A 9,327-nucleotide genomic window follows, 5' to 3' on the forward strand; every position below is an offset into this window, starting at 1 on the left:
GATTATATATGTATATGTATGTTTAATTTCCAGATGGTTAATGGGAATACCGCGAGAGATACTACCATGACATTCACTTGCTTCGTATTCTTTGACATGTTCAATGCTCTTAGCTGTAGATCACAAGTGAGATTTCATATTTTTATTTCATATCTTATTATATCAAGAAAAAATATTACTACAGTCTAAAAACATTTGTTTCAGACGAAATCCATATTCACAATCGGTTTGTGGAGTAATAAAATGTTCCTGGTAGCCGTAACGCTCTCTGTCATCGGACAAATGTTTGTGATCTACTTCCCTCCATTGCAGAGAATATTTCAAACTGAAGCTCTTACTGCAAAAGGTATTATATTAGAGATATCGTTAAAAATAGTCGATGTATATTTCTTTCCTAACATGTTTATTTTTAATTTTCAGATCTTCTATTCTTGGCGACGTTGACATCGAGTGTCTTCGTCATTAGTGAGATAAAGAAGTTCATTGAAAGACAACTGCAGAGACGTCGCGTCAATGGCCAGTATTATAACAAGTTCGAAATGGACTTTGTATGACAGTTAGAGTCTGCCGGCGAGAGCAAGGCGGACAAAGATCATAACGAATAAACGCATCAATTATCGCTCGGCATCAATATGCAGTCGATCGCATTCGTTTATAATTGACATATTACGTCTCGCTAACTCACATCTACTCGACTGTGCTTGCACACATTCGTAATTTTGTCACATGTGCACCTCTATCATAAAATAGAAGAATAATAATATCTTTTCAATGACAGTTGTGTAATGTATCGATTGCGCAGTGTGACTGCAGTTTTTTTACCATTTACAAATTGTCGATTCTATTTTTCCCAGTATATTGTGCACGTAGAAAAGAAAAAGGACAGAAAAAAACATTTTGGTACCAATAAATAATAGGTTATATAGACTGTAGCTATTTTAGACTATATTTGATTATTGTATCTACAAAGAGACTATAAGTCACCATTTCATAGATAATAGCGTGGCTACTGCACATTCCATGCACGTTTTTTAGATCAATGACTTAATGATATATTCTGTCTGTAATATAGTCTTAGAGACTGCAGTCCAAAGCAATGTTTGCACTGAATCATTCTATCTTACACCTTTTTCTAAATATTGTAACAGTTTTTAAAACTCACTCAGCAACAAGTATTTTACCATTTCCTTTATTGTCAGTCAATTCACGTTAAAGGAGAAGCGAATCATACAGCATTTTACCGAGTAAAAAATAAGTCAGAGGTAAACACATTGTAATTAAAACCAGCCATACACAAATCGATTGCATTTATTATACAGTTGTAATCGGCGAAAATAAATGCTCTTACAATGTTCCTTATTAATTCCACGATTGCGAACGTATCCTTTCGATAGCAAGGTAATATAATGCAAATTGCACCAACAACGAATGTACTATTTCCCCAAGTAGCATATATAATAGCTAATTTATATTCGAGTAACATAATTCAATTGTGCCATCGAAAAGATACTCGTGTGTTATATTATACAGATATATTTGAATTAATGTTTCATGAGTATATTAATGAATTAATCACACCATGTCTATATATGTTACGTTATATGTATACAGATATTTTATATTCAATTTTCTAAGAATTTAAAATGATCATTTAATGAATTCCTTCAAGAACACTATAAGTTTTATACTGATACAATTCTGGCCCACCATATCCGTAGAGCAGTTTTCCTTTGCCATTTTCATCGTAAAAGGGGTAGCGATATTTTGGTCTAAAAAAGTAATCAGATCACTTTTCAATCAAGAGATTTTCTTGGCAGGTTCTGCATAATAACAAGAACAATCGGAATCGTACAGATATTTCATGCTAAAGTAATTTATTAATTTTTTTCAACTTTTTATTCTCTATTGAGATATTTGCTTTACTTACCGTTCGAAATATTGAAAATTAGGTGCTTGAGGTTCCGCGAGTACAGCTGTACTTTCATCGATTAGAGTGAAAAAACAGATAGCGACTATTGTTAACGCTATCATCGTCAGCCTCTGCAAATAGAGAATAAAATTTCGTAAAATAATGATAATGAAACAAAAAAAAGTTTGTCTTATTTTTCATATATAACGTATAATTTTTTTTTAATAAAATAACTATATTTAATATTAAGGACAGAGCTTTTAAAAGAAATTCAACTGACATGAGACGCAATGCGTTAAAACTTAGCGATTAGAAAGTCGCTAGATGACGGTTATTAATTAAATTTTCAAATAATTTATTCGATATTCAAGAAAAATAATTATACTTATTAAATTGCAAAAGAATTATATTTGCAGTTACAGTGAGGGCAAAAAGTATTCGTACAAGAAAATTCATAATAAAAAAAGTCTTATTTGTAGATAATAAACATTGTAGATAAACAATTAGCAATTTTATACAATGAATACATTCTGTTCTAATATAAACATACGATCTTCGCATGTATTCCTGATTTTAAAAGCTAAATTTCTCGTCTATACGAATACTTTTTGAGCATTCAATTTTTCAAATATATTTTATATAATTCAATTAAACATCGAATTGACGTCAAATTGATGTTGAAATCATCGTATTTATATCGATTTGACATCAATTCGATAACTCATTTCTCGTTGGATATTTATTTTTTAAAAAAATAAAGTTTTTTTAAAAAATATTTTCTCCGTTCGAATACTTTTTGCACTCATTGTATATAGTAATGCCATTTATCATTTCTTACTTACAGAGGTAAAACTCGCCATGATTAATGACCAGATGTGAAATTTCTTTTCTTGTTTAATAGTAAGAAATTTTGAAAATAGTGTAAAATTAAAGTTTCTTTTGATGTGAAACAATTATTAATCGTTATCTTTAACCAATTACTAATCAATTTAACAAATATTACAAGATAATACTGATCGCTGTACGCTTCTAGATTCGTATCAGAACTCAGTCTAAATTTCTTAGTTCCCCTACTACTTCCAGTTCTTTCCCCTTGTAAAGTGAAAGTTCTGAGATACGCTGTGCCACATACACTGATTGCTACATCTGAAATGTGCGTCGACCGTGAAATTTTCGCAACATCCGAAAAATATGCGTTTTGAAAGGATTGATAAAAATGTCAGTGAAAATGACATTTTCTTGATTGCAAATTGCACGTACGTGTTAAAGTGTAATTAAGAAAATGTTAAAACAGAAATGCTAAAAGAGAGGAAATCATATTCTTTAAACTTCTAATTATTTTTAATTGCACCGATGTTATTGATTAAAACATATTGAGATATATAATGCTCTAATATGCTCTCTCTTTCTATATATATATATATAGTTTAATTAATTGCAAATATTTAATCAAAATGAATTTAGTGAGATAATTTGTCAAAATTTGTGCTAAAATGAAAGAAAAAAATCACTTTTCTTTAATCATCTCATGCACATTTGTTATATTGATAATGCAATTAAAAAATTGTCTCGTGAGTATTTGTAATTATAAATATTGTATAATCAATCAAAAGTTTCACTTTTTTTTAGTTTAGTAAATTATTTACGCCGGACTTGATCAAGTATATATCACGTCAACAAAATTTTTATATTATGTTAAAAAATATATATATTTACTTACTAGTTTAATATTTTAACTTTTCACTGGATCTCCCCAAGGACCTTTATATCCAATGCCCATTCCTAATTTTGCTATCGCATATTCTCCAAAACGTCCGTTTTCTTGCTCATATTGAATCCTTCTTTGCTTGCCAATGTCTGGATCAAAGTTCCATTCCGTTTTCTAGGTAAAAGTAAAGCAAGAAAAATAAATGAACTAAAATTATGTCATATATATTATGTATATGTATATTTACCTCATGCACAATAGGTATGCCTGCAACGTTATTTTGAACCAAATCATACAGCAATCTGTAGACTGTAGCGTCTGTGACTGACACAATAATTTCACTATGAAGTAATAATGTCATCAGCACAATGATCTATAATAGAATGCACAGAAAGAGTAAAGAGATTATTACAAAAACGAATAATTGAAATTACTACCGTCACAAATATATTTAAAGAATTTAATTATATTTGAATTATTACACATTATTTTTTTGTATTATTGATATAAATTTATTAATACATATAACACTAAATTAAATTATCTTAGATACTTCGTAATAAACATTTTTTTGTTTACAAGAATCTCAAAGTTTTTATCACATTTGATTACACTTGATTCTTTGTAATTTTTTTAAACCAACCAATATTTGATTATGTCTCAGTTTACACATGGCTCAGTTCACTCCAGGAATGGTATCGCTATCGACGCGAAATGACTCTACTCTATGAAATTTATTCTGTAATCCGACTTATACATGTTGAAAATATTCGTAGTCTATCGTAATACCGACAGTGAAAGTAAAAACTCGATCGCGCGCTTAACGACGCGCGAGAATTTAAAAAGTCGCATTAAATCCTCTTGTGAATGACAATTGGTTATTCATGAATCGATACTTAATGCGAATCACGAATTTCCTATGGGATGTGAGACGGGAGGACATAAAAGCCAGACGAAATCCGAATGGAGTCCCAGTCGTTCATTATTTTCCAGCAATTACTTCTGCAATGAGCACAATTTCGACAAATCATGCACGTTGATAAAATACTTTTAATGATCATCCTTTGCGCGGTAAGTGATCTATATTAAATACGTAAGAAAAGGTACATATATATTTATTTGCTTCTCTGATTCAATTAAAACAAATTTTAATTTTACCTTGTAATTGTTTTTACTTCTTATTAAACGAGCTTGCACTTAAAATGTTAGTATTGAATTAGTAGAATTCACTTAAATATTCAATTAAATTTTCTATTAATAAAAACGAAAATGTAATTGTTATTTTGAATAGACAAATGCATGGTGCAGTGATCGAATGTTGATACGAAACGCCAGGACATTTGATTCGTCATTCTTCGCATGGCTGCAAGCATTGTTCAGCAACAGAAACAATGTTTCAATTTTTCCAAAATTCTGGCCCAGTCGACCGCAGCTCCAGGAATGGACCAGGAACGGTATTACGAGTTTGTTACGTCTCGCGTCTTTCAATACCGAGGAGCCCATGCACATCGAGTTCAGACCCGAGGATGGACCACGCGCTGCAAAAGTATATCAACAGCGTTTCGGATATCGCGGAGAATGGCTTGTTAAACAATTAGGGAACGGGTTTAATCCCGATGTTCTATATAGGCGACATGTGCCTAATACGTTCTTAATACCTCCTCCAATTCCCTTTAGAAGTAGTAATTTGATCCGCAGCGCAAGTGCATTCGAATACAATCGGTAGAATTCCCTTAGTTTAAGTTACTAATAGGAGTAGGATAGCCAGAACTGTAGAATACAAAATAATCATCAAGTACAAATCAGTCTGCGCGTTATTATTTATTTGTATATAATATATATGAGTCAAGTAAAATGTTGTCATTGATAAACTCATAAACGTGTTATTTAGTAAGAAAAACACGCGTATAGAATGTATCTAAGATTGTAAAAATATATATGTTATGCTAGTATGTTTTCGTACAGACGAAAGTATTTACAATGCCCACACTTTCACATAATCCACTACAAGCGCTGTTGTTGTATCCCATGTAGGATACCACTTATCTTTCGCGCGATAGAAGTTGTACAATGCCTGTAAAGAATAATATGCTAATTGCATTCATTTGTTAAAATCTTTAGCTTATTTGGCATAGCTCTCTCAAACTCCTTAAATTTTAAAAAAATTTAATGTTAAATATTAATAACATACCTTTGCTTCGACATTTCGCCAAGGTTTGGTATATCCGCTACTCACGACGTTATCCTCAAATTCGTGAAGACCTCCAACGGCTACACCCAGAGTCAAATATGACTGCAATAAATGGTATCACATTTTTATCATTACGAGATTTAGTAAAACAAATGATACAAGTCTCTATCAACAAAGAAAAATATAATACAATTTCAATACCGGTTTGCTAAATGGTATGTCTACGGTTTGCTCCCCGTACTGCACTCCATCGACCTTCACTATAATAAGGCCGCTCTTCCATTCAATTTCGAAGATATGGAAATTTTTGGACCAGGATTCGCTCGATCGCCTTTTGGACAACAATTTCGCGTTACTTTCATTCCAGGATGCGATCAATCCACCTGCAGCTAATATGCGGTTGTTGATAGTTTCACCATTGGGAGTCCTTAGTTCTTCGTTGCCCATCAAGGATGCAATCCTAATCTCGCGATGCAATCTGGATTCCAATGTATTGTCCAATGTATTTTCGGCATTATGCAATGTTATCACTACAAAATACATATTTACAATAGTTCAAGTAAAAAAAATTGATTGTAAAAAGTTACAAACTTACCAGGAAATACCCAATCACCATGTGGCAATTTGGCTTTTATTTCAACACGCCCAAAGAGAAATTCAAATTTTCCCTCTGTACTAATTCGTCCAGAAATCAGAGGAGGCAAGATGTATGAACCAGCAGCTTGACGTTGGCAATCATCTGTACCAATTCTGCCCGTACAACTAAAAAAAGAAAATAATTGAATATTTAATTTTAATCTTCTATCTTCCTAATTCCTTAATTATCCGCATACTCTTCCATTATTATTCTTCCATTCGATACGAAGTTCTTGCCATATTTAGTATCAAGTAGGACAGGTTTAATGCGCAGTAATCCATCGCTTGTATCTGTTACATCATTGGTCATATAGACGACAAATTCATGATTCTGTATAGCGAAAATAATAATTTTAAACGAAAGGTTTTTTAAATAAACTTATTATCTGCATTCGCGGTGATACATACCGGCGAACCGGAAAAACGTTTCCACTCATTCCATTTTGCGCTATCGAGATTATCGAAGTTATCCTCAAAGATGAGTTGACCTGGACAAGCCTGTCGTTGTTCGCCCTTTTCAGATATCCATGTAGTCGACGTCGTAGTGCAGCTCTGTGGACTTTGAGTCGTGTTACCGATGTACTGAGTACCGTCAGAGTTGAAGAAATCTGAAAATAAAACAAAGAGTGTTTTAAACAATTTAAAAAATTACGAACAATTGCATATCTAATAATTGTTTCTTCAAATAAATCAAATTAAAACATAAATAAATAAAACAAATTATAAATAAACAATAATAAAACATTTCATTATTATCGTTGAGATTTGTTCATAATAAAAAAATAAATTATTTGTAATTAAATATAAATAGAAAAATGTATATATTTATAAAAAACTTACTGGTAACTCGATGTGATTGATCAATCAGATTGTATCCTAGGCCCTGATATACAACGTGAACCCAATAATAGATAATATCATCTCGTTTTAATTGAACCTGCTTGTCCTGGAAAGTCCATCGTCCATTTCGAATTTTGAGAATATCTTTTGCAAAACGTCCCGCTTCTAAACCATCAAAATCCTCATTGATGTTTATATGGAAAGCTACCAACGTAATTCCATGTTCATCTATAAAAAAAAAAAAAATGTTATTCCCATTAAAAAAATACAATCTTCCAATTTGATTATAATATACAGGGTGTTTGATAAGTAACAATAAAACTCTCGCATAGAGGTAGTGCGGACTAAATTGAGTCGAAAAGTTTTCTACCATTTTACAATTTTCGCAATAGTTAACAAGATATTTATTAATTACTAAAAATCGCACCGAATATTGGTTTTCAATAATTGTTTACTCAAGTACTATCAACTTTACAAAAAAACAAGAAGTGACAAAAATTGTTAATTTTCTTCTCATAGAGTTCTGAGAATATTTTCAGAATTTTTTAGTACCGCATTTTTTTCATGTTGGTAAAAATAATTGCCAACACACGCGCGCGCGCACATATATAAGAAAATACAGTATAAAAAAGTTGATAAAAAATTCTAAAAAAATTCTTAGAGCTCTATGAGAAAAAAAAAAACAATTTTTGTCTCTTGCTGTTTTTCTATAAAGTTAATAATATTTGAGTAAAAAATTATTGAAAACCAATATTCGGTGATTTTTAATTGATATCTTGTTAACTATTGCGAAAATTTCAAAAGAGTAGAGGACTTTCGATTCAGTTTAGCTCTACCCCTATGCGAGAGTTTTATCGTTACTTAAACACCCTTTATAATTTATTTGCTGAACAGATAATATGCGGTGCCACAAAACAATCGTAATTTTAAATTACAAATCAATTCTGTTCTGTTAATATCAAATCAACTTGCAAAATTATATTTACGTACAGGATGTTTCAAAATTCTCGCCCATGAAGTAGAAGATGTGATACTTTATGCTAAAACAAATAATTTTTTCCTTTAACAAAATTGCGTCCGATAAATAATTTTTGTGATTATTTATTAACTTCAATCTGCTCTCCTGCAAAAACTACTTATCGGATGCAATTATGCTAAAGGAAAAAGTTGTTTTTGTGCTAAAACGAATAACTTTTTCCTGTAGACAATTTTACAAAAGGAAAAAGTTGTTTCTTTTAGCATAAAGTATCACATCTTGTATTTCGCGGGCGCGAATTTTGAAATACTCTGTATATCTACAATATTTTAGCTCGATTATTTATTTGTTAAGTACCAAATATCCTATATAAATGGATATACTATTTAGTAATTAGAATTTTATTAGTTTACCAGGAATAGATATGCGTAGTCCCATGGGATGAAGAGGCTCCACTTTAGCCTCTGGAGGCTTATAAGCGGCATTCTCACAAACATTTGTGAAGAGTATTGTCAAAAGAAACAATTTTGCGAATAGAAAATGTTCTATCATTTTTATTAAATTGCTATCCTTGAATTAATTCTTAATTAGTTTTTTACATACACGAATACACAATAGATCTCCTTATCTTCTCCAAATTTTTACCGCCTGCATCAATTCATCAAATTTGATCTCTCGCTTTTTTTCGCCCCCTTATCTGTCTTTATTTCGCCCTTTTAACAAGCACACTTTCCGAAGGACAACCAGTCTACTTTAGCAAAATCTAATCGGAATACATCGATTTGTTAAGCTGATTGATGCACGGCGCGGTGTAGTCGTATACTGATTTACTGAGATTCCTTGTAGAGCCTTTTATTCTCCCTTCTACTTGAATAGTTTGACGCAAAACCGGAATGGTTGCTGCGTCAGTATATTGACCGTGAATATTTGTTTTCTCATTTATTTATTTCCCTGCATACCGTTTAATCCAGAGGCGTGCAGATAGAATTGGATACCCGTGTACAAAAATAATTTAATCGCTCCAGAAATATGCATATATAAAAAAGTTATATATATATATATATATA

General features: G+C 31.4%; 4 protein-coding genes across 14 annotated transcripts in view; 2 read left to right on the top strand and 2 right to left on the bottom strand.

Moving 5' to 3' along the window:
- LOC108757217 (calcium-transporting ATPase type 2C member 1) overlaps positions 1–850 on the top strand; it is a 10,763-nt gene extending 9,913 nt beyond the window's left edge. For 8 of the 9 annotated variants that reach the window (XM_018501652.1, XM_018501651.1, XM_018501654.1 and 5 more), the window contains 3 exons: positions 34–126; positions 205–346; positions 421–554. In XM_018501652.1, coding sequence (XP_018357154.1) covers positions 34–126; positions 205–346; positions 421–554 — 369 coding nt within the window. Of the gene's footprint in view, positions 1–33; positions 127–204; positions 347–420 lie in introns of all 9 variants that reach the window. The other variant, XM_018501655.1, reaches the window with a different exon arrangement.
- A 76-nt stretch (positions 851–926) lies between these two features.
- On the bottom strand, positions 927–4,359 carry LOC108757224. Of its 3 annotated transcripts, XM_018501667.1 has the most exons (4): positions 4,261–4,359; positions 3,865–3,990; positions 3,630–3,791; positions 1,962–2,040 (listed from the first exon to the last, which is right to left on the bottom strand). In XM_018501667.1, the coding sequence occupies exons 1-3, from the start codon at positions 4,288–4,290 to the stop codon at positions 3,642–3,644; spliced, it is 306 nt and encodes a 101-aa protein (XP_018357169.1). In that variant the 5' UTR covers positions 4,291–4,359; the 3' UTR covers positions 1,962–2,040; positions 3,630–3,641. The 3 variants fall into 3 exon arrangements, with proteins under 3 accessions (XP_018357171.1, XP_018357170.1, XP_018357169.1); XM_018501669.1 differs by lacking the exons at positions 3,865–3,990; positions 4,261–4,359 and adding an exon at positions 927–1,769 and having other exon boundaries at positions 1,928–2,040; positions 3,630–3,708; XM_018501668.1 differs by lacking the exons at positions 3,630–3,791; positions 3,865–3,990; positions 4,261–4,359 and adding exons at positions 927–1,769; positions 2,752–3,250 and having other exon boundaries at positions 1,928–2,040.
- A 164-nt stretch (positions 4,360–4,523) lies between these two features.
- LOC108757223 lies at positions 4,524–5,508 on the top strand. Its single transcript, XM_018501666.1, has 2 exons — positions 4,524–4,688; positions 4,909–5,508. The coding sequence occupies exons 1-2, from the start codon at positions 4,647–4,649 to the stop codon at positions 5,341–5,343; spliced, it is 477 nt and encodes a 158-aa protein (XP_018357168.1). The 5' UTR covers positions 4,524–4,646; the 3' UTR covers positions 5,344–5,508.
- On the bottom strand, positions 5,403–9,120 carry LOC108757221 (beta-1,3-glucan-binding protein-like). Its single transcript, XM_018501664.1, has 8 exons — positions 8,674–9,120; positions 7,285–7,512; positions 6,853–7,052; positions 6,642–6,775; positions 6,404–6,570; positions 6,010–6,338; positions 5,809–5,910; positions 5,403–5,691 (listed from the first exon to the last, which is right to left on the bottom strand). Exons 1-8 carry the CDS (start codon positions 8,810–8,812, stop codon positions 5,593–5,595), a joined length of 1,398 nt encoding a protein of 465 aa, XP_018357166.1. The 5' UTR covers positions 8,813–9,120; the 3' UTR covers positions 5,403–5,592.
- Positions 9,121–9,327: the final 207 nt, after the last annotated feature.

The sequence above is a fragment of the Trachymyrmex septentrionalis genome, unplaced genomic scaffold (assembly GCF_001594115.1).
Source record: "Trachymyrmex septentrionalis isolate Tsep2-gDNA-1 unplaced genomic scaffold, Tsep1.0 scaffold134, whole genome shotgun sequence".
Lineage (NCBI taxonomy): Eukaryota > Metazoa > Arthropoda > Insecta > Hymenoptera > Formicidae > Trachymyrmex > Trachymyrmex septentrionalis.